The sequence below is a fragment of the Camelus bactrianus genome, chromosome 15 (genome assembly GCF_048773025.1).
Source record: "Camelus bactrianus isolate YW-2024 breed Bactrian camel chromosome 15, ASM4877302v1, whole genome shotgun sequence".
NCBI lineage: Eukaryota > Metazoa > Chordata > Mammalia > Artiodactyla > Camelidae > Camelus > Camelus bactrianus.
In genome coordinates, this window is record NC_133553.1 from 48,048,177 (window position 1) to 48,075,474 (window position 27,298).

Below are 27,298 nucleotides of genomic sequence, written 5' to 3' on the forward strand. Positions count from 1 at the left end.
AGTTACTCATTTGAATGAGGGCTCAGGGAGGTGGGTGGGAAGGGACAGACTGGAAGTTTGAGATTTGTAGATACTGACACGTATATATAGAATAGATAAACAAGTTTATACTGTATAGCACAGGGAAATATATACAAGATCTTGTAGTAGCTCACGGTGAAAAAGAATATGAAAATGAATATACGTATATTCATATATGACTGAAAAATTGTGCTGTACACCAGAAATTGACACAACATTGTAAGTAAACTGATTATAACTAAACAAAATTTAAAAAAAAATGAGGGCTCAAAGTCAGAAGGAAGGATGCCACTCTGCCACAGGCTCGAGTGCCCCAGGCTGAGACTTAGACATTCCCAAAGTTGAAATATACACTAGCACCCGTTGCTGAGAATGTCGACAAATCCATTCATTTGCATCCATTTACATGTTTCCAATCAGATTTTGATCTAAGTGCAAAATTCTTCTTCGTGAAGACTTTAATGACCTTCAAAATGTGATTAAATTCACAAATATTTTGTACACGTTCCCTGTGAATTTAGAGACACAAATATTATTTTTGTGTGTGATATCTGCCTTTGAGACTAAGAGCCCAAGTAAATGTTGATCTATACTTGGTTTATATTTAGTACCTTAATGCATGATTATTGTTTTTTATTTTGTTTCTTTTTTTATTGAAGTTTTGTCAGTTTACAGTGTTGCATCCATTTCTGGTGTGCAACATAATGTTTCAGTCATACATATACAGACATATATTCCTTTTTGTGTTCTTTTTCATTATAGGCTACAAGGTATTGAATATAGTTCCCTGTACTCTACTAATGAATGATGTTTTAAATCTTTCCCTATTCTTGGAATTGCTCAAGTTGTTGCACATTTATTTTTCTTTTATTATTATTATTTTCTTATTTTTATTTTTTATTGAAGTATAGTCGTTTTTACAATGTTTTGTCAGTTTTGGTTGCACATTTATACGTGTGAGCATTCACGGAACTCCTGGCAGTGGCGAGAATCGAAGCAAACATGCTTGTGTTCTCCGTAAGTCAGTGCTTCCTGCCTCTGTGTTCCCACTGATGTGGACATTGCTAGGTGAGCTTGGTGGTCAGCAACAGCCTTGGACAGACACAGATAAACCAAAATGCATTTGATTTGGAGAACACACACAGCCCTGATCACCTCTGAGGTCATCTCCGTGGCTTGTGGCCCAGTTTGGGCAGCCAGAGAAGAGAACTGCCATAGCGATGATCAGCGTGCGTATAACTGGATTTGTGTCTTCTCAGTGGAATGGATGAAGTCAGGCAGGAGAAATTCCCTTATGCTGGTGTCAACTGGCACGTGACCCAGATGCACAGAAACATGGCAGAAGGTATGATCACTAATGCCTCAGCTGCTGCCCTGTGTCTCTGCCTGAGCAGATGCCCCCTCCCGAGGAAGCCTCCTGCCCCTGAGCTGGGGCTGTCCTCTCTGACCCTCCCAGTGCACATTAGTGCAGGAGGGTGGGCGTATTCTGCCTGTCATTTGTCGTTTTCTCTTCTCTTTCCTGCCAGGTTATAAACACCTTAGTGTTGTGAATCCAACTTTGTGTGTTTGATGCACAGTGAAGCGAAACAAACCAAAACATCAGAGTTTGGAGTGGAGAAAGGTTTATTGCAAGGGCCATGCAAGGAGAACGGGCAGCTAATGCTCCAAAGACCCAAACTCCTTGATGGGTTTCAAGGAAGCATTTTTAAAGGCCAGGCGAGGAAGGAGAGTTGCACGATGTGTGATCACCTGGTTCACAATTCTCTGACTGGTTGATGGTGAGGTAACAGGGTAGTGTCACAGGGGTTAACATTATCACTTCTCAGGCTCCAGCCGGTCTTGGGGCTGCGTGCTCATGGTTATCAAGTAGTTAACTTCTTCCATGGTGGGGGTGGCAGTTTAGCATCTGTAAAACAACTCAGGAAATGTGCATCACATACAGTTATCCAGGTATTTCAGTCACTAGTGATTTTGTGACTGCCATATGGCTGATTTACTGTTTAAATTGTCACTAGTTCTAGCCCAGTTGCTACTTTTGTCACTACATGTTCACATCCTTTTAATCAGGCTTTTTGACTTGGGGGAGACTAGCTTTTCTACGAAGAGGCAGACAGAAGACATGGGGGGAGGGGTCTGTCTGGGGAAGGCTCCAAAGGGTCCTGCTCGGTTGCATTGGGAGCAGGAATCGGCAGTAATAACAGTCTCTCCTTATGGTCTCCCCCATGCACCTACCATTTTATACACGTTACTTTATTCAGTATGTGCCAGAACCCTGTCTTAGTTCGTTCCGGCTGCCATAACGGCACTACAGACTGGGTGGCGTCAACAACAGAAATGTGTCTCTCACAGCTCCAGAGGCTGGAAGTCCAAGATCGAGGTGTTGGCAGGTTGGGTTTCTCCCTTGCTTATGGATGGCCACCTTCTCTCTGTGTCCTCACATGACTTTTTCATTGTTTGTTCAAATCCCTGTTGTGTGGGTCCTAATTTCTTCTTGAAAAGACCCCATCCAGATTGCCTCAGGGCTAAGCTTAACGGCCTCATTTTAACTTAATCACCTTTGTAAAGGCCCCATCTCCAAACATAGTCATATTCGGAGGTACTGGGGGTTAAGAATGAATTTTGTGGGGATAAAATTCAGCCCCGAACAAACCCTAAATATTAACTATTATTATCCTGTTTCAAACCTGAGGAAACTAAGGCTCAGGGAATTAAAGTAGTTTGCCCCAGTCACACAGGTAGTCAGTGGCAGGACTGGGATTCCAAATCTCCCTAACTTCTAAGCCCTTCTTCACACCTCCCAGATGGCCAGTGACTCACGTCTTGATCATTTCTGTTGTCTGCACGGTGCTTCACCCAGGACCTCGCACTTAGAAGGCACAGTAACCTATTTGCTAAATGACTGAGCAGGGGATGTGTGGGATAAGAATTTGGACCAGAACATTTGGCAGACATTCCCCAAACCCCAGCCTCCAAGGGTCGAGGTCCTGCATCTCTTTTGGCAGATGGTTGCCCTTAATGTCTCATCCGTACTGTTCTGATCTGCAGTCAGCGTGATTAGTGTTGTGGGAAGGAGTCACATTTTAAAGCGTTACATAGCCTTTCTGGGCCATTAAGCTACCGCCTCCTCTCAAAACACTAGAAGCAATTACATGGTAATTAAGATAAATTACTTGACCAATTTTCATAGCAAAGTGGTTGATTTTGGTCCCCCCACCACTAAATATTTAAGTCCAGACAGAGATCCTCTTGATAGTTCTTTAAACTTCCAGGGGACTTTCTGCTTATCTTCAGGAGGTCCTGTGGGCCTGTGGGGAAGGGGAAGAGGAGATTTGCATATTTAAGATGTGTGATCTGAGCCCAGCCCCCTTCAGCTAACTTTATTCCACATCTTTTTCGTGGTTTCCTTTGAGAATTCAGAATCCAAGCCCATGAGCTGCCATCTAATAACCACAGAGCCTCCAACCCCAGCCCGGCTCCACGGGCCCCTGTGGAGATAATGCCCTTGCTCACAAGCACCGTGCTCTTCCCACTGGAGACGCCCTCCTCCGGGGATAGAAATACCAGAAGGCAGCCCTGAAAGCAGGCCTTGTTTGCAGGCCCTCTCCTGCACGAAGGCTCACTTGTCTGCCTCCTTCCCCGGCCAGGGGGTGGGCTGGATTTTTTAGAGAGTGGGAGGCCCTGGGGCACTTTTGTGCTCCCAGATCAGAAGTAGGTAGGGTAATGAAGGGACAGGCTGTTACTCGGGCTGCCAGAAATCAGTCTTTCTGGGAAACAATACAACCTCATAGCTACAGAGACCTGGGATCTGGGAGGAGGCTGTGGGGTAGCCAAGGTACAGAGAGCTGAGCCCAGCCCTGCCCAGGGACCCCAGCATCCGCACTCCACCCCCACCCCATCACCGGTGACCAAATCACTAAATCCAAAGGCCATCTGTCTCTATTGTCCGGCCCTCTGCAGCTCTTCAAAGCTCCGTCAGGACACTCTTTCTGCCTGAGGCAGGGATCCCTGCATCTTCTGGTTTTACCTCGGCCTCTCAGGCATATCTTCCTTTCTCTGTTTCTTTTCCTCTTCCTGTAAAGTGGCTCAGTCCTCAGCTTTGGGCGCCACGTGGCCTCTCCCTTTCTCTCCTGTGTCTGGATCTCACCTCGCGGAGGAAGACTTCCAGTTCTACATGCCTGGCCCCAGTTTTCTCTCTGGGGACTGTCTCGTGTCTCCAGCTCTTTGCTGGGTATTTCCACTTTAGACATACTCGGACCTGACAGACATGTGTAAACCCAGCTCCTCTTCCTGCCCTTCCTGTGTCTCTCTTTTCTAAGTGCCAGACTCGTGCTTTGCCTTGTTTTCTAGATCCCATTTGGTGTCCTGTCAAATCTCCTTTTAAAAATATTCCTTTATTGCCTTCTCTCCTATTCTGATTCTTGCTCGGGCTGTCAGTGTGGTGTAGTGGAAAGAGCATGAGATTTGGGGGTTCGATTCTGACAGTGCCCTTTTCTGGTTGTGCCACTTCAGGCAAATCACTGAACTGAAGCCTTGATTCACTGTCCACAAAGCAGACACACGCAGGAGGGTGGACACCCTGCTCCCCACACTCAGCTTTCTGACCTCAATATAGAGCAGGATTTCTCAACCGTGGCACTCCTGCTCCGTTGGGCCGGCCGGAGAATTCTCTACTGTGGGGCTGGCCTGTGTATTACAGGGTGTTCCGCAGCATCTACTCACTGAATGCCGGTAGCATCCTCCTACCTGCAGTTGTAACGACCGAGAGTGTCTCCAGACACTGCCATCCGTGCCCTGGGGAATTAGATGGCTCTCGTTGAGAACCACCAGTACAGAGTGATGCTCAGTCCTGGACTGTGGGTTATAAGTGTGGTCCCTGGTTTTTAGGTTTTAACCTTACAGTCATCAGCTGTCAGCCATGTGTAGGAGGGAACCAGCATAGATAATATTGGAAGGCATGGACAGGTTTTGCTGTGGTTTAATATTTTACAAATGGTATTTCCTGTCACACAGCTGAACTATAAATGCCACACATGTTTGTGATTAAATATTATGGGCTGCAGAGCATATGTGCTAGTAATACACGCAGTACACGCAGTGGGCACCTCTCCTGCAGCTTAAGCTGAAGGTGTGCTCTGCAAAGGTTTTCACTGCACTTGGAGTTTTGTGTTGTCTTATGATTCTTTTCTGTTTCAAGCTCTTAGTTTTCCCTTTAAAGGGAAACATTCTAGAAGGATATTTTAAACAGTTCCACAGCAAACCTTTGAGAAAATTCTTCATCCATGCATTTTGCACACAGGGCTGTCCCTGCCTTTGGCTCTGTTTCTGGGGTATACATCTCACAATGCAAGGAGGGTAGCTAGATGGCAGACCTCCAGCCACACAAAACAAGAGGGAGGCTTTTTCTTTTTTTTTTTCCAAATGCAGCTCCAGCCCAATTCCACTGTTGCATTTGGAGTCCAGCACTGGGAAGAGTCAGAGAACTCCTTACTTGGGGAGCAGCCAGTGAAACCACACAGAAACTGACATGAAGACATTCTTTCTCTAGATTATGCAGCTTTGCTGTACAGCAAAAAAGTCACAGGCATAAAGGACTGAATTCAGCCCTCTGCAGAGGCGAGGGCGTTGCTGAGGGTCCAGATGTAGTCGTGGGGCTTGAGTAGGAGGGAGCTCAACACTGACACTTGGGGCGGGACTGAGAGTGGGAGGCTACTGCTAGGTGTCAGTGGTGCTTCCCTGAGCTCTGCTGAATACCTCTTCAGCCCCAGTGCTCTCCCAGCACCTGGCAGAGACGGAGAAGCCAGACCCTAGAGGTCACCCAGAGGGTGGTGGTCTCCAAGGTGACATGCTGAAGTGGGGACAGAGTCTGCAGCTGCCAACCACCTGGAATGCCGATTCAACAACCAAATGCCACTAATCTGATTTTGACGATCTGCAGGAAAAGGTAGAACTTCATATTTACTTGATTTAAATGGTTTCTGAAGAAAAGCAAAGGAAAACTGCCAAGAACAACAGAAGTAGACCCTTGAGAATAGAGGGGGGTGGAGATGACATGGAAGGAAGGACAGATGTAGGGAGCTATGCAGAGTTTGGGGAATTAGTGTACCAAGATTGTCATCAGAAGAGAGGGTGGACCTCAATGAATCTGTTGGGCAGCAAGTCTGATAAACTGTTCACAACTAAGGGTGGGATGGCTAGATGATGCAGTCGAGAAGGGACAGAGTAGGGCAGGCTGAGTTAGGAAAGCCACTCTCAGAACTGACCCAAATTGCACCCCGAGCTGTTGTGGTTCTTGAGAACAGCTGTCTCAGAGTATGTCTTCCCCACAGCCTGCTGTCCCGGGGCAGACACCTGAGCTGGTCTTTGTGGAGAAACAAGCTCTTTTCAGGTGAGAACAGTGTCCTCCCGTTTAGAGAGTTCCTGGCTCCAGGAAGTGAAGGCTCCTGCCCTGGAACTTTCTCCTTAGTGAAGGCTGGAGTGGTGACACCAGCCACTCATTGGATCTCTTGGGACTTCTGGGGTGGTGGATACTGTCAAGCAGGGGCTTTGGGATCAGACAGACCTGGTCACAGTTCAGGTCTGCCTCTAACTGGCTAGGTGACTTTAGGCAAGTAGCTTAACCTCTCTGAGCCTTATGTTCCTTTTCTAAAAAAAAATGATGACATTATTATATTGTAATATATAATTATATATTTTATCATATTATCGCATTGACCCCTCATGAGGTTGTAAAGATTAAATGAGATTATACGCATGCAGTCCTTAGCATAGCATGAGCACCTAGTAAGTACTTGATAAATGTTTGTTGGTATGGTTAATTGAACAGAATACCTCCCATTTCTGCCTAACTCTAAAATTCAGTGATTCTGTGAACTGGGGAGGGCAGTATAGAGATCTACTTTATGGAAAACTAAAAAAACCGTTTAAAATGATTCAATCAAAAATGCATTGAGCTGATATTTAGGCAGTGTGGAAAATGCCCTGCTGAGTGAGACATGGCCCCTCCTTGAAAAAGCTTCCCTCTGACTCTCAAAGAATATATGAATTTTTCCTACAATAATCTGAAAAATTATATCCCCATATTCTTTTTGGTGAGACCGTTTTTTCATACCAATGCTTCCTATTCATAAGGCTTATTGTGAGTAATTTGCAGTATGTTTAATAGGTGTTTCTGTTGGTCAAGATTTACTTTGAAAGTAATTTAGAATAAATTCATGACAATCTCCACAGTACCCCTATAAGAATTCCCGTGTGATTTCTTAAGTGGAAGAAAGGGTGGGGTGCAGGAATTGTGTGTGAGCACAGCCTTTCTCATGTTTGCCGTGGCCTGGGGCCCTCCCTTACTGACCCAGCGTTTGGAATGGTGGGGATAATTAATCATTTTAGAGCTTCCGTAAGTATTTGAGGGGTTGTTGAAGTCTTGGTACATCCAAGAGAATGTGCTAGGCTTCTGGATGCCAGCTGTCACATGTGTTGAGGTAAAAGGTTGAAAACCACTGTCTACCTACATCCTTATTATTCCCACGGTGAGTAAGTATGTGTATTTGCTTTTAATTTGTTCTTAAGTTCAATGGATTCTGGTGCTGCTTTGAAAATAGGCAACTGAAAAGAATGTCTAATAGTCTTAAGGGGGAGCACACACACACTCCCCTAGAAACCTTCAAACCTCAGAGGGTGATTTCTGGAAATTTCCACCATAATACATTTTCCTTTTCTGTCTGTGCCTCATTTGGAGTCTTAGTGTCTTGCCCTGTCTCTGAAGTTTATCTGGAATTGTCTTCTAGGAGTTTTAGGATAATCCAGATTGACTGAAAGCAGACCTCTGAATGGATTAGGGCATGTAGGGTGAGGTGGAATCCACAGCTGGGGAAAAAGCCAGGGAGTCGAACCAGAGGAAACTTTGCTTCAGAGGAAGGCAGCTGGGGACCCAGTGCCTGGAGTCCTGGGTTCCCAGCCCTCCACTAACCGGATCCTGACCTTGGGGAAGGTACTCAGAGGCACTCTGGATTGTTATAAAGTTTAAATGAAGTGTTGCCTGTGAAAGGGATGTAGAATCAGGGCCCTCTGGGAAGCATAGATACATGATTAGATCCTACTCCACTTGCAATGCAGGAAAAAAAAAAATTACTGAGGCTGAATAGATGTTGTTGCTTGAATACTTTTGATTCCAGTGTCTTCAAGTAGATGAGGTAAAGTTGCAGATGATTAAAAGAAGACACATTTCAGATCTCTTGACTCTGAGCTTGCTTATCCCTCCCTGAGACCCACTGGGCCTTGGAGAGACCAAGGCTCTGAACAGGACATGGTCTCCTTTCCCTGCTGGGGGTGGGGATGGATCAGGAGGGATGGAAAGAGAAGGAAAGTGCTGGATGGAATTGATTCTAGTTGTTGGCTTTGGGACAACACTGGGGTAGGGAATGCTTTGAGACTAAAGTAGAAAGATGAGGTCAGATAGAGAGGGACGAGGCAAAAGAGGTAAGAGAGAAATGGAAATAAGTGTAAAAAGGAATAATTAAGGAAGGCACAACAGGGACAGAGAAGAAAGAGGAGCATAGTGGGAAGCAAATGTGTCCTGGACCACAGGGAGCTGGAGTCTTAGCCGCTCACTCCAGAGCAGCATCTCAGTCCTGCCTATTCGAAAGGGATATAGGTTTGGGATCTTGTTGGGCACGATTCTGTTTGGTTGAATTAAACTTACATTTGCTGAGTGCCTCCCTATGGAAGAGTCTTGCATTGGGTGAAGTGTGTGCTTTGCATGGATTTTGCCTTCAAAATAGATTTTTTTGCAAGGTGTGCTATTTCAAGTTCAAGGTTCACTTTAAAAAGTAATGGGATTGATGGAAATCACTTTTTTTTTTCATAATAAGCAAATACTGTAAGGAAACCACTATCACTGTTCCAAATTTTGAAGCTCCCAGTGGAAAATGGGTAAGGTGAAACGTTTGGTATCTATCAGAATAGGATTCAGTCTGAAGCTGAACTGTTTCTTCTCTTGGTCTTCTCTTTTTCTTTCTTTTTAATAAACCCAACTAACGGAAATGTTTACACAACCTCTCACCCTACATGAAGAATTGTTTTGGCTGGATTCCTTCTGAGGAGGGCGGGATGGGATGGATCAGGAAATATTGTTGCTGATTTCCTGCCTCTGAGCCTCCTGGCTGCATCCTGTCAAAACTGCTCTTCCAGCTTCGAAGGGAAAGTGTTTTATGGCAATTCCAGCCCAAGGGCAGTGACAGTCAAATGCCCCCCAGAGAGAGCCAGCCGGCCTGGGCTGCTGCTCCACTGTGTGTATTTGTGCCCCCAGGAATGTGCGGATTTAGCAAATGGCAACACTGAGCGTGCCCTGTCCCCAGTGGAGCCCCAGGCCCTTGCTCTCTCTTTGTGTTGGCTCTTTTCCAGGCTTGAGTGATTGCATTGGTTTAGCCTTCATTATCCACAAGGAGAGGCGAGAAAGCAGACTGGAGGGAGAAAAATATGCCTTTCTCATGGGCTTTCTTCCAGTACATTTTTGAGTTTTCACGTCAGTAGACCTCATGGAGTTTTACTTTCTGTCAGTTTGGAAGTTTGGTCAAGAAGTTTGGTATGCCAGTGGTAACACAAAAGCAATTTCTGCTTTTGAGACAAAAAAATTTCACTTGGATGTCAACCACCACAGAATTATTGTATTGTTGGGAAGGACCTCAGAGATTATTCTGCTCTAATTGCTGAAAGTCCGGAGGGGCTTAGCACGCAGCCTGTGAGGGGCAGCAACCAGCATTTGGATCACCCAGCCCCCAGCTCGTGGCCTCCGATGTCATTAGAAAAACCTCAATAATTTATGTTGTATTAGATCGGGATGAAGCTCTCAAGTTCTGTGTTCAAATTCTGGTTCTTTTCAAGCCTAGATATATATCCAGGAGAAATGATCACACTAAAACTTGTACACAAATGTTCATAGCAGTATTATTCATTAATAGCCAAAAAATAGAAGCAAACCAAGTATCACTCAACTGATGACTGGATAAACAGAATATGGGATATCCTCATGATGAAATACTATTCAGCCACAAAAAAGAATGAAGTTCTGATGCATGCTGCAATGTGGATGAACTTTGAAAATATTGTGCTAAGTGAAAGAAGCCAGACACAAAAGGCCACATGTTGTAGGTTCTATTTAAATGAAACGTCCAGACTGGGCAAATTCAAAGGAAAAGAAAGTAGATTGCCAGGGCCTGGGGGGTGGTGGGGTGGAGAATGGGGAGTGACTGCTGATAGGTAGAGAGTTTATTTTTAGTTTGAGAAAAATATTCTGGAATTAGATAGTAGTGTTGGTTGCACAACTCTGTGAAAATCACTGAACTAAACATCAGTAAATTGTCATGTTGTGTATATGAATTATATGCCAATAAGGCCATTATTTACAAAACCCTAGCTCTGCCTCTTACCAGCTGGGTGACTTTAGGCAATGACTCTAAACCCGAGTAATCTCAGCTATGAAATGGGAATAACGATATATATCTCCCAGAGTCATTTTGATAAATGAGATCATGAATTTGAAAATGCTTCTAAACTATAAACATCACATATTTTGGGGCTGTCACTGGGTTATAAGCTCATTATAAACTGGCTTTTTACCTTCTCCCCCTGTGTCTTCTATGGCACTAATAAGGTCTAAATCATTCATGACTTTTTGAATTGATTCAAAAGTGTTGCAATTTTTAAAAAATTGTGGTAAAAGAAATAACAAATCTTTAACACATTTAAAATCCTCTAAACGAAATTTTAAGTGCACAGGACAGTACTGTTAACTACACGCACGTTGTTGTACAACAGATCTCTACAACTTTTTAGTCTTGCGTGACTTAAACTCTGTACCCATTGAACTGCAACACCCCTTTTCCCTCTCCCCGGAGCCCCTGGTAACCACCATTCTGCCTTCTGCTTTTGTGAATTTGGCTAATTTGGATACCTCATGTAGGAGCGATCATATAGTTATTTATCTCTTTGTGACTGGCCTATGTCACTTAACATAGTGTCCTTAAGTCTCATCCATGACCTATGTGGCATGAATCAGATTTTCCCTTCTTTTTAAGGCTGAATAATATTCCATTGTATGTATATATCACATTTTCTTTATTCATTCATTGGACAAATGACATTTAGTTTGTTTTCACCTTGTGGCTATTGTGAATGATGCTGCAGTGAACATGAGAGTGCAAATATCTCTTTGAGATCCTGTTTTCAATTCTTTTGAATAAATACCCAGAAGATTGCTGGATGATGTGGTAATTCTATTTAAAAAATTTTGAGGAATCTCTATACTGTTTTGCATTTTACATTCCTACCAGCAGTGCACAAGGATTCCAATTTCTCTACATCCTTGCCAACCCTTGTTATTTTTTTGGTGTTTTGTATGTGGGCTTTCTGTTTATTCTTTGTTGTTGTTTTGGTGATTGCTTTCCTAACAAGAGGATGGTGATAGTCTCATTGTGGTTTTGATTTGTCTCTTCCTGGTGATTAGTGAAATTGGGTACCTTTTATATGCCTGTTGTTCATTTACATGACTTCTTTGAAAAAAATCAATGAAACTAAGAGTTGGTTTTTTGAAAAGATCAACAAAATTGACAAACTTTTAGGTAGATTGAGAAAAAAAGAAAATAGGAAGAAATGTAGGTGTTTACTACTATAAATTCCCCTCTTAATACTACTTTTGCTGCATCCCATGAGTTTTGGCATGTTGTGTTTTCATTTTTGTTTTTCTCGAGATATTTTCTAGTTTCCTTTTTGATTTCTTCTTTGACCCATTGGTTGTTCAAGAGTGTATTGCTTAATTTCTGTATGTTTGTGAATTTTCCAGTTTTTCTTCTGCTATTGATTTCCAGTTTCATTCTAGTGTGGTTGGAAAATATGCTTGATTTGATTTCAACCTTCTTAAATTTGTTGAGACTTTTTTGTGACCTAACATGTGATCTGTCTTGGGGAATGTTCTGTGTGTGCATGAGAAGAATGTGTATTCTAATGCTGTTGTGTGAAACATTTTGTATGTCTGGTGGGTCCGTTTGGTCTATAGTGTTGTTCAAGTCCTCTGTGTCCTTATTGATCTTCTATCTGGATGTTTTAGTCATTGTAGAAATTGGGGTATTGAAATCTCCTATTGCTGTGTTGCTTTCTTTTTCTCCCTTCAGTTTTTTAATGTTTGCTTCATATATTTGGATGCTTTGATGTTGAACTTATATATACTTGTAATTGTAATATGTTCCTGGTAAATTAATCCTCTTACAACAGCTTTTGACTTAAAGTCTATTTTGTCCTATATTAATGTGGTCACCCTGCTCTCTTTTGGTTTCCATTTACACAGAATATCTTTTCCATCTTTTCACTTTTAGCCTATGTGTATCCTTAGATCTAAAATGGGCCTCTTATAAACAGTATATGACTAGATCTTGTTTTGGTTTTTTTTTTTTAATCCATTTAGCCATCAAAGGTGTTACAGTTTTTAAGCATTTCTTTGAACCAAATTAATCTATAAATCTGGACGTTTTTAAATCCAAGTATTTCTCAGAACAATTAAAAGACCTCCAGTAACTTGAATTTTCCCCCCTCATTTTATATTCTTATTTTCTCTCTCTCCTTTAATAGAGACAACGTATCTGATTCATTGACAAGACCACAATCTGATCCCAAAGATGTGCTCCACAAACCCCGGCAACTGGGTCACATTTGATGATGACCCCACTTTTCAGTCTTCTCAAAAGTCAAAGAATTTCCCTCTGGAGAATCAAGGCATCTGTAGGCCGAATGGACTTAAGCTGAACCTTTCTGGTCCTAAGGAGTTTCCTAGTGGATCTTCCTCCACCAACAGTACCCCTCTTTCCTCTCCCATCATAGACTTCTACTTCAGTCCAGGACCTCCAAGTAACTCTCCTCTTTCTACACCTACCAAAGACTTCCCAGGTATTCCTGGCATTCCCAAAGCAGGGACTCATGTGCTTTATCCAATTCCGGAGTCATCTTCAAACAGTCCGCTTATACCAGGAGCAGGTTCTTCCTTATTGCCCACAAAACCAGCCTGTTTATCCCATGCTTCCTTGGCCAGTGACCACTCATGTATACAGCCAGCTCCCAAAGTGGGTCTTCCAGATGAAATGAGCCCTCACCAGGCTGAAAGCCTAGGGTTCCAAAGTGATACTCCCAAGTTTCAGTATTTTCGGGAGGACTGTGCCTTTTCAAGTCCATTTTGGAAAGATGAAGGCAGTGCTTCCCAGCTCACCTTTGACCCTCCAGGAAGCAGAAAGATGTTTCCATCAAGAGACAAAGAGATGCCTATTGATCAAAAAAGCTTAAATCAATGTTCACTCAGCTACATCTGTGAGAAACTTGAACATCTCCAATCAACTGAGAACCAAGACTTACTTGGAAATTTGTCTCTGCAGTGTCTGTACCCTGAAGACACCTCTTCCTTTGTCCCCCATATGCTCTTCAGGAGTCAGCCAAAGCCTGGATGGTCTTTCATGTTGAGAATTCCTGAGAAGAAGAACATGATGTCTTCCCGTCAGTGGGGGCCAATTTTTCTAAAAGTGTTACCTGGAGGAATTTTGCAAATGTATTATGAGAAAGGATTAGAAAAACCATTTAAGGAGTTACAGCTTGATCCATACTGCAGGCTTTCTGAACCCAAAGTTGAGAACTTCAGTGTGGCAGGAAAGATCCATACTGTGAAGATTGAACATGTGTCTTACACAGAAAGAAGGAAATACCATTCTAAGACAGAAGTAGTTCATGAACCAGACGTAGAACAGATGCTGAAGTTGGGGTCCACCGAGTACCATGACTTCCTCGATTTTCTGACTACTGTGGAGGAGGAACTGATGAAACTGCCAGCTGTTTCAAAACCAAAGAAGAACTATGAGGAGCAAGAAATTTGCCTGGAAATTGTGGACAACTTTTGGGGTAAAATCACTAAAGAAGAAGGAAAATTGGTGGAAAGTGCTGTGATCACTCAGATCTGTTGCCTCTGCTTTGTGAATGGGAACGCAGAATGCTTTTTAACCTTGAATGACCTGGAGCTGCAGAAGCGAAATGAACGCTATTTTGAAAAAGACCCAGAAAAGAAGGGGATTGATATTCTTGACTATCATTTTCATAAGTGTGTGAAAGCACAAGAATTTGAGCAATCAAGAATCATTAAGTTTGTACCTCTGGATGCCTGCCGGTTTGAGCTGATGCGTTTCAAGACTTTGTACAACGGGGAAGATCTTCCCTTTTCCCTGAAGTCAGTTGTGGTTGTCCAGGGGGCGTACGTGGAGCTTCAGGCATTTGTCAACATGACCCCATCCCATGCCAGCTCCTTGAGGTCCTGTGACAACATAATGATACACTTTCCTGTCCCGTCACAGTGGATCAAGGCTCTCTGGACCATGAACCTCCAGAGGCAGAAGTCCCTGAAAGCCAAAATGAACCGCCGGGCATGTCTGGGGAATTTACACGAACCTGAATCTGAACCCATCATACAGGTCACTGTGGGATCAGCAAAATATGAGAGTGCCTACCGGGCCGTGGTATGGAAGATAGACCGGCTTCCTGATAAAAATTCAAGTAAATATTCCATACTCCAAGCTGATTTTCCTGTGAAATTGCTTGAATGTTTTCACCCTCCTCCTTGGGTTGAAACCAGGCTGAGACAGATGGTAACTTCAGTCAGCTGAGGCCATGCTTGCATGGCTGGGTGGGAGATGGCACATTTAGTCAAACAGCTGGTTCATTTGTCCCCTTATGCCTAGCTGTACCAGATAGATTTAACCTAATTTCTTTATAATTTCTTAAGATATAATATATATCTTAAGAAATAAGATATATATAATATCTTAAGAAATACTATCTGAGGCTAGGATTTTGTTATGGATGGTGGCACCATCTAGTTGGACTTTTTTTTTTTAATTGAAGTATAGTCTATTTACAATGCTATGTTAATTTCTAATGTATGACACAGTGATTCATTTATATCTATATAGATCTATGTATCTTATATCTATCTATATATCTATATAGATATTTTCCTTTTCATATTCTTTTTCATTATAGGCTATTATAAGGTATTGAATATAGTTCCCTGTGCTATACAATAGAACCTTGTTGTTTATCTATTTTATATATAGTAGTTAGTACCTGCAAGTCCCAAACTCCCAGTTTATCCCTCCCCACCCTCCCTTGCCACCCCGGTAACCGTAAGTTTGTTTTCTATGCCTGTGAGTCTGTCTCTGTTTTGTAAATACATTCGTTTGTTTGTGTCCCTTTTTTTTCTTTTTTAATATTTCACATACAAGTGATATCATATGGTATTTTTCTTTCTCTTTCTGGCTTGCTTCACTTAGTATGATGATCTCCAGGTCCATCCATTTTGCTGCAAATGGCATTATTTTATTCATTTTTATAGAGTAAAATTTCATTGCATATATATACACAGCTTCTTTATCCAGTCATATGTTGATGGACATTAGGTTGTTTCCATGTCTTGGCTATTGCAAATAGTGCTGTTATGAACACTGGGGTGCATATATCTTTTTGAATTAGAGTTTCCTCTGGATATATGCCTAGGAGTGAGATTGCTGGATCATAGGTTAAATCTTTTTTCAATTTTTTAAGGAATCTCTATACTGTTCTCCACAGCGGCTGCACCAAACTACATTCCCACCAGTAGTGTAGGAAGGTTTCCTTTTCTTTGTTGGACTTCTTGACATCAACCATCAACTTCAAATATTAAAATTATTGTTTTACAGAGCTTAGCTTCCCTAATTAACCTTTTAAGATCTGCCATCCATGAATATAACTCAACTTTTTTGTAATTCTCAGCTGGGACCACTTCCTCCTTAGTTTTGTTCCCTGCTCTTCAAAATAAGACTGCCTTAGAAGTTAACTTGGGTAGAAATGAAAGGCAGTCTTATCTCTGTGCTGGGTGCTTGGGAGATACAGATACAAACATGATCCCTCCTCTCCAGAAACCGAAGTCTAGCGGATGAGGCAGAGCTGGAAGCTGCTATCCAGATGCGCTGTGGAAATGTGCTCTATTCTAGTCCAGGCAGATACAGACACCTCTAGTAGGGATCCCAGAGAAGGGAGTGGTAAACTGCAGGGGCTGCTAGGGAAGGCTCTGCTGGAGACACGATGGTTGAGCTTGGCATGGGAACATTGGTGGGAATCCATCAAGGATAGAAACAGCAGAAACACAGGCTCGCCAATGAGGAGTCTTCCCTGAGTCTGGGGACTGAGAGGGTAGCTGGAGAAGAAAGCAGGGTGGGAAGAGTGCTGTGCACCATGCTGTTGGGGGGAGGTTGTCAGCAGGACCTCGGGAGTGTTTTCAGGAACGACTGTGAGAATCATACCTTGTTTTAGAAAGTCAGGTGTACGGTTCGGAGGAGAGATTCGGGGATAGATGGCAGATAGACGGAGAGGGGCTGGTGGGAGAGGGGAGAGGCTGAGCAAGGCGGGAGGCCGTGGGAGCACCGAGACAGAGTGAGGGGTCGGGGAGCAAATTCAGAAGAGGTGACCCTGGGACCATGACAGGTGGTCCGCGGGCCTAGGGGAAAGAGAGCAGGTGGGAGGAGTTAGGATCTCTGGCTTTGATGAATAGGTGGGTGATGGTGCTTTTAGCTGAGATAGCCTGGGATTCTTTCATCACTCCTTTTAAATCTGTTTCTCAGCCCTGGCTGCGTGTTAGTCTTTAGAAGCATGAGAGCTTTCATATTTAAAATACCCATATTTAGGCCCCATCCTTGCCGGGTCAGACTCTGGGGTGAGGCCCTGGTGTTGGTGCTTCTGAAAGGCTCTCCCATGTGGCCAGGGTTGAGAACCACCACCTGGTACCTCTCCTGGGAAACCTGTCGTTGCCTCCTAGGCATCACTGCTCCCTGCTCTGTGTTTCCCTGTGTCTTCTAGAGCAGCACTGAGCTCCCTGAGAGCAGTTACAAGAACGGGCATTCCCAGAGAGGCCGGCTGGACTTGGTCTTGGCCTTTGGGAATTCTTTCGAAAGACTGTCAGAGCACCAGGCTCACACAGAATGATGTTTTACAAGCATTCCAGCCAATTACACGGTGAGAGTTCACTGAACAAATCCTTTGGGATCAAAGCTGCTTTGTTCAGATCAGGTCTGTGCACCAAGAGGAAGCCCAGGGAAAAGAAAGGCAATGAGGCTGTGTGTGGTGGAGTCTGGGGGGCAGGAGGCCGCTCTAAGCTGGGCTGGGGCTGGATGCTTCTGGGATCACGTTGCCCTGTCACTGATGCGTCTCTATGGTAGGAGTGTGGGAGAGTAGTGCCAAGAGAGGCTGCTTGGCAGTTTGCTTCTTGAGGAGAAGCATAGAAAGAGGAAGATAAGGCAGAGAGGAAACCTTTGTCCCAAGGCAGTGCTTCTCAGACTTTTGTGTACATATGAATCACCTTGTTAAAGTGTAGACTCTGATTCAGCAGGTGGGGCTCCCCCATACTGTGTTTCCCACGCACGTTCCAGTGATGCCAATGCGACGGGTCCCCGGACCTCACTAGAGGAGCAGGGATTTAGAATGCATCTCTGTGTTTCTATATGATTTTAAAATCACCTGAGTGTTTAGAGAGCAGAGGATTTTAAAAGAGTGTCTTTAAAATGTTACCCTTTGAAGCTACTTTCTGAAAAACCTGCACTGTAAGAAAAAAACATTAAAAAGGGAAACTAAAAAATGTATATTTTAAATTAGTGCATATATGAAGTATATGCACTAATTTAAAAAAATTTTAAAAGCCTCTTCTGGGGATTTATGAGATCAGGATTGACCTTTCCTTTTGATACAGTCACATATATGTGATTGTCGGGGAGGTGGGGAGGGATGCTGGCTCCTTATCTCTTCTACCAGCACGTCAATGCTTAATATTCCTTTATCGGTGAGCAAGTCTTGCATTTTATAACAGAGTTTGGCCTCTGGCAGGTAGCTCAAATAATTCATTCAGACTAAGGTGTGAAGGACAACAGAGGACCTTTCTTGAGCACAGGGTTTGCTGGGGATGGGAAAGAGGAGGAGGGGGAGGGAGAAGAGAATGAGGACAAATGAGAACACTGGTTACCAGCTGTAGAGGCTGCATGCAGTAGCATAGAATTAGAAAGGGAAGTGAGAATGGTGGAGGGTCAGTTAACAAATGTATCTATCTCCATTTTCACAATTTTACCAATTTTTAAATATCACTTGCCTTTACCTTTTCTCTTTGCTGGCTCCACTTGTGTCATTCTCCTGCCATTCACTCCCTCCAGCTCTCAACAGTTCAGTTTCAGTTGTGAAATATTTGGGTTCAGGAGGGACCAGATATCTACTAGCCATAAATAGAATAGATTTTGTGATTTGCTTTCCTGGTCCTAAGGAAGTGATGATAGAATAATTACCAAAGTCCAAGAGTGCCCCCTGGTGATCTGTACTGAAATAAACAAACATGATTTTCCTCTATCTTTTATTCATTTACTCGGAAATTCCACAAATGTCTTTTGAGCCCCAAATGTGCCAGACAGACCCTGTACTAAGGACAGACATGATACTTCTCTTCATGATATCAGAGTACAAAGGGAGTGTGAGTTATTAAACGTTGTACAGTAGGGTTAGAGTTTTAAAAACCAGGAAAAATATGCCAGAAAACTTGAAAGGAAAAATGTTCTTTATCTTTTACCGGGTTTTTAGAAAAGTGGGTACAAAGGTTTTGTTTTTGACATTTTGTCTTCACCTTGGGTAATTTTCCCTACAAAAGTTCCAAAAGAGGTTTTCTTTAAAATGTGAATATCAAATTAGATCCTCTCCAATGTTATTTTGAGCTCTGCGAGTATAGACGTCACAGTCCCTTCATTAGCCAAAACTAAGACAACTAAATAATAATAACACTGGACTCATCACGGAAGAGCACCTTGCACTTCTGTCTGTACCACTACAGAATGCTAAGTCTCTCGTGCTCCGCGTGGGCCAGCTGGCTTGTTTAATCCTCACAACAGTCTTATAAAGTTCATGCTATTATTATCATCATCATCATCACCTCCATTTTTAGATGGGGAAACTGAGGCTCAGAGACATCAAATAACTTGCTTAGGATCACACACGTTTTAAGTAGCAGAGCTGGCACCTGACCCTGGGCAATCTGAGTCCAGTGTTCATGTGCTTTAACCGCTGTGCCATAAAGGACTGAGGAGTGCCTGAATTAAGTTTAAATAAACTTGCTGTATCTTGCAGACAGAGGCTAGTAAGGGTAACGGATTGTGTTATCTCCCCTGGGTCTGTGTCTGTGTGAATAAAGTTATCACTTGGCTGCGGTGATCTGGGTAGCTGAGAGCACCTCCAAGGCCATTGGTGTCTGGCCCTACAAGTCGGTGGTGGAGATGGCTAATGAGCATCTGTTGGTTAATTGACTGATGGCTTCTCAAGGCCTTTTACAGCCTTAGAATTCTATTAGTCTCTCTGCAAGGAACAGGTTGTAAGGAATGAGAGGCAATTTATCTTTTAAGAATTAAGTGAAATCCTTTAAACTCTTGTTTTTGTGCCTAAAGCTATATTCTGATGGAAATATTCTTTCTTGAGTTATGTCAGGGGTACAGTAATTTAATCTGGCTTTTGAAATTATTATCATCTCATACATTTATTTAAGAAAAGATAGCTGAATGGAATATATAGATGCTGTGGACAATGCATCAGAATTATGGAACATTTATAGAGTTCCTGCAGAGGTTACACTGAAAATATTTTTGCTCCATTGTAACACACACATAAACACACACACACACACACACACACACACACACACACACACACACACACACACACATGTTACATGACCCCTCTTAAAATTTTTGTGTATATATGATATCCCTAGGTCTGGCACAGAGCCTGACCTGGCATAGAGTAGATGCTCAATACATGGCAAGTTGAATTAAGGGAAAATAAATATTAGATTGAAACATCGAAAGCCTTTTTGCCCATCTCCACACTGTACATCTGTTCCAGTTAGAGCTTTAAGGAGGGTGAGCGGGAATGAATGCACTGAAAGATAATCTGTTCTACTAAAAAAGTATTTTTGGCCTAGAATATTTTCTGAAATGTAAAAAAAAATTATTAAGTTTAACTTTTAAAAACTCAGAATTTTTGATAATGTGACCTAATTTAGTCTGAAATTTACCTTTGCATTATCTATCAATAAATAGAGTGGTAAGAAAATGAATAAATTAAGAATTATTGTAAGATCTTATCTACTTAAGAGAAAGTTTTTCTTACAGATTCCATGCACGTTGTAGCCAAATAATGATGCTTAATGTAAATATTACTCATCTTTTAATTAAAAAAAGCTTAGTATACAATTCTGAATTTTTCTTGTCACTGCATTGTTGGTCATTGTTTTATTGGATAATTAAGTGCAATATTAAACTTTCTTTTTTTTTTTTAAAGCTAGTACTTTAAAAATGCAGGCAGGTTTCCCCCTAGTTCATGCAAAATTGTGAATTTTGAGGTATGCCATGTAAGTGGAATTCACACTGCTGTAATTATAATGGAATTGCTTATGAACGAGAGGGATGCAGGCCTCCTTAGTTCAAGAGGATTGTTCAATGGCCATTGAAATACTTTGATTGACATTCAGTTTTCTTTCTCTAAGGTCCTGATCATCCCCACTGTTTGTCATACAAACTAGAACTTGGATCAGACCAAGAAATTCCCTCTGATTGGTATCCATTTGCTACTGTTCAGTTTGGGGTCCTCGACACCTGTGCCTCCCAGACAGAGGTCCGGTCTATGGGGGTGGAAAGTGATGTCCAGCCACAGAAACACATTCATCAGCGAGCTTGCTACAATGTCCAGGTACATCCCAAAGTCCTTGGGTTCAAGTTGGGGGCTTCCAAAACTATGACCTGATTTGTCTTTAAGTACTTGCTTTGCCCTGTTAAGTGACCATGTATGTATATGTGTGTATGCGTGTACCTGACCTAGGAAAGAGCCCAGCTGTGGAAACTGGATGATTGCCAGTGAGCCTAGTTCTTCCTCTCAGTTCTCGAGAAGATCAGGAGACTGAGCGCACAGTGCCATGTTCTTAACTCAGCTCTCAATGAAAAACAGGGCATTAAAAATAAACTCACATTTCAGAAGCATGTTTATAATAACAATTTTGTTAGAATGGCATTTCCCAACATGTGTTCTGTGGAACATGTGTCCCATATAATGATCCAAGAAAAAAAAATAAGTTGGGGAATTTCATATACTAAATTAATGGTAATGAAGGCTCTGAGAAATCCTGCAATAAAGAAACTTGTTAAACTTGGCTTAGTTTCTCCCAACTCATTGATTATGGAATCTTGTTTCCATGGGCACGTGCATGTAAAACACCTATCAATATCTTCTGCAGTAGTATTCTGGGGAGCACCCTTTGGGAAATGCTGAATTACTCTATGTTCACCATCAGCTCTTCCACATTCTTGCACCAGATGAATTAAAGAGTGCCATACACTTGCACTTGCTTTTCCTTCTCTGCAAAGTTAGTAGATACAGAGATGACCTCTGCCACATATTTCCCATAGTATCTTCAAATGGTGTGATTACATAAGACATCATTAACACGAACTGGTGGTTCCATAATATAGGAATATAAGTCTGGATTTTTCTCTGTTTTGGACTGTTTAGAAGCCTATATGTTTGGATCCACTGATTTTTTTTCTACTGGGAAAATTAATGGCGAGTGGGTGGTGTTCTGTGCATCTCCTTTGGAACTGAGTGACTTATTCCTTCAGCATCTGGGAATTGTCCTGGATGAAGAAAGCTATCATGTTCCTATCACGCCCCTTCCTGGGGCAGCCTGTGTCCAGTGACTGGTGGATCAGGAGTTTAAGATACTTTGCCTCTTGGGATGGGGGGTGTATTTAAAAGTGCTGCGTGGTAGGAGATGGGCACCCTACGGGTCTCCATGCACATTCTGGCCCTCACCAGAAAAAGGGGTTCCTTTTTCTCAAAGCTTCAACCATCTGTGTATCAGGGGATCATAGGAGCATTTTATTATTGATCACAGTCATTATTATTGCTACTGCATTACTATTTTTATTAAACCTTCCTCTCCTGATGAGAAAGGGGCAAATTAAGTATTTATCTTCTCAAATACCATATTCTTGTGGAGGGATCAACCCTGATGCTCTGTGAGACAGTAAGAAACCAATAAAGACAACTTTGTAAGCCAACAAAACAAAACAAAACAAAAATTTAAAAACCTTGGAATAACCCTGCAGGGCCACCCTGGCTTCAGCCCTCCCTGGGGATCAGTTGCAGCCCTTATTGTGGCTGTCCTGCAGCCCAACTTCTCTCTCTTCCTGTTCTGCTCCCTTCCCTCCCCTCCCCGTCAGGTGTTGGCCCCAACAGCACTCCCCAGTAACCTTCCTGCATACCAGTCTCCATCTCAGCGTCTGCTTCTGGGGAACCTGACCTGTAACACTAGGTATATGAGTATTATGTGTGACTGAAATGTATGTCACGTGCACATGGAGACTCCCCTTATACCAATTTTCTTGTTCATGGGATGTGCCAGTTTCATACAGTTTAGAGGACAGCTCAAAATTATATAACAAAGTCCCCTCAGCTTTGATGGCATTTACTAAATTGACCTGCACTTGGTAACAGTCAGTTTCAAAATGTTATCTTCCACTTAATAAATATTTATTGAGCAATTTCAAAGTGCAAGGTGCTGCTCTGGGTGCTGGGGACACAAAGGTGAATAACAGACAGGTCCCTGTCCTTATAAAGCCTACCTTCTTTTTTAAAATTTTATTTTTTATTGATGTGTAATTGATTTACATTGTTAGTTTCACGTGTACCGCAAAGCGTACATACATACGTATATATTTTCAGGTTCTTTTCCGTTATAAAAAGCCTACCTTCTAATGGGGGAACAAAAAATAATTATTAAATAAATAAAGAACATAAATTTAAGTAGTGAGAAATTCTAAAAAGAGACTAGAATAGGGTCACAGGATAGAGAGTGATGAAAGTCTTCCTTATCTAGAGTGGTCCAGGAGGGCCTCTGTGAGGAGGAAACGCTTGAGGTGAGATGAAAAAGATGAGAGACAGGCAGATGGTTCAGCCCAGCTGGTTTACTATTGTAAACTAGTTTGTTTTATTAATTCGAGAGATGATTTGGGGTATGCTGTAAATCTCAGGTGGGCCAAAGTCTGGATAGATGATGCTTGAGGGTTATAATTGATCGCATGTCTAGCCAGATTTGTAAATGTCTTATCAATATATGTGTTCTGTATACATTTGATAAAACTTGTGTTTGACTTAAAGGAAAATTTCAGTCTTCTTCAAGATTTGACCACAGAGGGAAGGATTTGGGGGACTCTGTTGTCCAAAAGGAGAGCAGTGTGCCTTACTTGGGAATGAGCATGAGAGGGTGGAGGGGTTATGTTTGTGCCGAAAAGATGAGGGGGCTGCCATCCTTGCCTCACTTATAAACCAGGACTGAACAGGTGTTAGTGCTGCATTGCACTTACTGACACTGCCCATGTTTTGCTTTTGTATAACAGGTTGAAATAGAAAAGAAGTGGATAAAAATCGATGGAGAAGACCCAGATAAAGCTGGTGACTGCGTAACTCAGTAGGAGTAGCAAGAGTCTGTGATGACGATCCACTTTGCAAATATGTAATTCACAGAAACCATACAGTTCTGCTACTGTATGGGAAATAACCGGCCCAATGGCCATGTTGAGAAAAGTTTAGACCTGACACCAGACCATCTGTACTTTATGCTTTTGATACGTGTTTTTGCTCCAGGGGTTTCGTTGAAAATGTGTCTATAATTTTCATGATGTTATTGTTTCCTAGTGAAATTCAAAGGCACTGTTATTCAGGGTGTGACCTGACAGACACTTGGCTAAAGCATTTTTGATATTTGATTGCCCAGTGGCTCATTGTTTTGTACTCTGGGTTACCTGGGTGCCATGTTTATTATCCTCCCGTCCCTATCTCTCCTTGTTAAGTCAGTACATGAACTGGAGGAGGAGGCAATCAAAGGAGACAGGAACCAAAATACTTCATTCTCCCTCTTGCTCTGCTCTGAAATGTGGCCAGTTGTAGAATGATGTTGAAACCCACAGGCTTACATGGAGATGTGGAACTATCTCTGATTCTGAATGATTTATCTTCCTGTCGTATTACCACACTGGTGAGTATTTGGTACCTGTCTTTACCCCAGTCTGTTATTATTTTCAAAGTGTATTTGTATTCTGGTGTGTGCTACAAAGAAGCTGTTTCTGTTCATATACACATTTTAGTACAAGCCACTAAGACATACTGCCTTTTGCTTGGAGAGAGTCCTTTCGAAATGGAATCCTGAAATGGAATTTAATTGGACACTAGTTAAAATATTTATGTATGTTAAGAATGAATTTTTAAAGTTCATGAATATTGTTTCCCCAAAGTACAGACTCTAAGAATGTATTTTGATAAATCATTATTTGTAATTAACAGAAGCCACTCTTGAGTGGAAGTCTAAATCATATTATGATTATTTTATGCTAGTTCTGCTATCATGCTATTTATGCTAATTCAGCTTAATTTAGAGTAATTTTCTTTGAAAGATGAGCAAAGTGAAAGACACTAGATTATTTTACCTAGATTTCTAAGAAATGACATTTCTTTTCTTCAAAGTCAGGTAAATGTTTTTTAATGAAAACCTGTGGCATTAGCAGTTGTAATTCTGTTTATAATTTCCTTTCAGTATTTACAGTGAAAGATCAGACTTTTAAATTTATGAAATCTATATTCTAGGTAGTTTTTTAGTTGGAAAAACATGTGGAAAAAACATGTGGTATTAATACACCTTCAATTTATGTTGATCCTTAGATATGATTAGGAGATATTTTTCTCTATTTACTAGATTTGTTTTGAGTCAAAACTGATAGAATAGTGTTCTTCCAAACAACATTATTTGTTGGCCCCACAGAGGCTGCCTCATGCATTTTACTTAATATTACATTACTTTCACTTTAATCTGTTCAAAATGCAGGTTAAAACAAACATTCATAATGGTCTGTATCAATCAGCAGATTTTATTGCTTTTCATTATTTTACTGTGGAGGCAAAGAATGCAAAAGTTGACTGTTGAATTGGTATTGCTCTTTTTAACTTCACATAATGTATTGCTCATAATATCATATCCTTAAGACTCACTGCTGACGTATAGAAGGGCAAATCTGTGTATCATTTTTAAAAAAAAGTTCTGCCATCCTGTCTCCTCATCTGGTGTGCCACATTCTGGAGTGACTTTAATCTGCTCTGAACAAATCCGGAGGCAGCTGAACCTGATACCGCTCCTTCCTCCTGGGACGTTTGTTGGGTTAATTACCACCATTCCTTTCAAATCTGTGTTACAGCATCCTGCCCATAAAGAACTCAGTCTGATTCGGATGAACTTAATATTTACAGTGCAAAGTAATTCCAGCATAGGGTTCAACGAATCGCCCATCAGGCTTCAGGGGGTTGCCAGAATGTGCGGGTCCCTCACTGCTGGGGTCATTGATTCATCAGCCCTCCAGCCTACAAGGGCATCTCAAGATTCAGTGCTGGAGATTTAACGAAAGGCTGACTGAAGCCCAAGTTGAGTTTCTGCGCAGTGCAAAGGTTGATAGCAAGAACAGCGGGGTGCTGCAGAGTAATTGTTAATTTGCACATCTATTAGGATCCTTAAATATTCATTACTGAGCATTAAATTAACATTCTGTGTAGGTGGAGAGGCTTTTTAATACAATTCTTCTGACCTCAGAAATGGCAGAAGGTCAAATGTGACCACAGTGCTCTAAGTGAAAAATTAGGTAGGGTCCACTTAGACTTACAAATTAAAAAGTAGAATCTCCTTTGCCAGGAAGTAAATGATGATCATCAAAACAATAACAGCAAAACCTTCTGCTTTTAAGGTGGAGAAGAGAGGAAGGAGGTAAGTGAGGTAGGAACTACTCCTTTCTAGCATTTTAGTTTAGGTAATGTAGATCAGCGTTTTGTGAATTTGACCTTTGGGGGTCAGTTGTTTGATGGACCCCATGGCCGACTTCCAAGGAGTTGATCAGTTTGGGATGAGCTGTTCTATTCTAATTGGTCTGGTCTGGTTGCCTTACCAGTCAAAGGACCATATTAATTGTGTAAATGAATTCATGGCTTGATGGTTACCTGATCAATTGTACAGATCTGAATTTAAGGACATTTCCTTTTTTTATGGGAATGGAAATAGTTTATTCATTAAAAAAGTATGAAAAAAAAAAACCTTTCCCAGCACGTAAATAAAGGCTGGCATTTTTGACCTGATTTACATATTAGACAGTTCTAGGGTTTTAGTTCCCTCAGTTCTGGATCAATGTTATGATATAGCCCTTTTTCTTATAAATTCAGTCAGAAGGCCTTCCTTAATAATGACTAAGTATTATTATATCTTACTCAAAATATGATTTTATGTCATATCAATACAAATATAAAACAGATTGAACCTTAATAATCATGTAACAAAGTATTTTTGTAGATTGCATATCGATTTTTTAAAATTAAAGATGTATTTCAAATGATTCTTGCTGTGCAGTGGACTTATATCTTCTTTTGCAAGGTCTGGGGCTATTTTTTTTTTAAGATGTGAAATCAATTTCAATAACCTTAAACAATTGACTCTCTGTCAGGCAAATGTATACTGCTTCGCTATTAAGGAGTCAGTGAACACCATGTTCACTGGTCTTGGCATATCCTGGAAAAATAATACCATCAAACTACAATTTGTGACATTAAAGAATGATTTTTAAAAAGAGTAAATCGTCATTACTCTCATAAAGAAACAATATGAGTATGTGCCCAAGGTTTTACTTAACTCACTAACTAATGAGAGAACTGGTAAGATGTTACAGTGGTTCCAAGGAGAATTCAGAAAGCAGCGAATACATAGGAAATAAGGAACTCTGAAATGAATTTACAAATAAATGCAAAATGGATCTATCCACGGGGCAATGTCAATATTCAGTTTTCCCTACCCCCACACAATTAATTTGCATTTGTATGGACAAGGATCATATGTGTTATTATCAGTTTTCTAAAACTTACAAAGTTGTAAAATAGCTCTAAGACAATGGAAGATGTTGATAACCTGGATTAATGAACTAGTTAGGACACCTTACTATTCGGTCTTCCCACTAACAGGAAGAACTTTGTTCACAGGAGAATTTTAAGGAATTTTTGAACTTTGACAACTAGTATTAGAGAAATTATGTGCATTTAAAGCAATTTTTTTAAGTTTAGAAAACAATTT

General features: G+C 41.6%; 1 protein-coding gene across 5 annotated transcripts in view; it reads left to right on the top strand.

Moving 5' to 3' along the window:
• Nucleotides 1-26,570, top strand: part of STON1 (stonin 1) — a 55,483-nt gene extending 28,913 nt beyond the window's left edge. For 3 of the 5 annotated variants that reach the window (XM_074341114.1, XM_074341112.1, XM_074341111.1), the window contains 3 exons: nucleotides 12,637-14,592; nucleotides 20,639-20,841; nucleotides 23,544-26,570. In XM_074341114.1, the coding sequence (XP_074197215.1) occupies nucleotides 12,684-14,592; nucleotides 20,639-20,841; nucleotides 23,544-23,618 (2,187 nt within the window). In that variant the 5' untranslated portion in view covers nucleotides 12,637-12,683 and the 3' untranslated portion in view covers nucleotides 23,619-26,570. Of the gene's footprint in view, nucleotides 1-5,618; nucleotides 5,963-6,347; nucleotides 6,407-12,636; nucleotides 14,593-20,638; nucleotides 20,842-23,543 lie in introns of those variants that run through there. The other 2 variants (XM_074341113.1, XM_074341116.1) reach the window with 2 other exon arrangements.
• The last annotated feature ends 728 nt before the right edge of the window (nucleotides 26,571-27,298 follow it).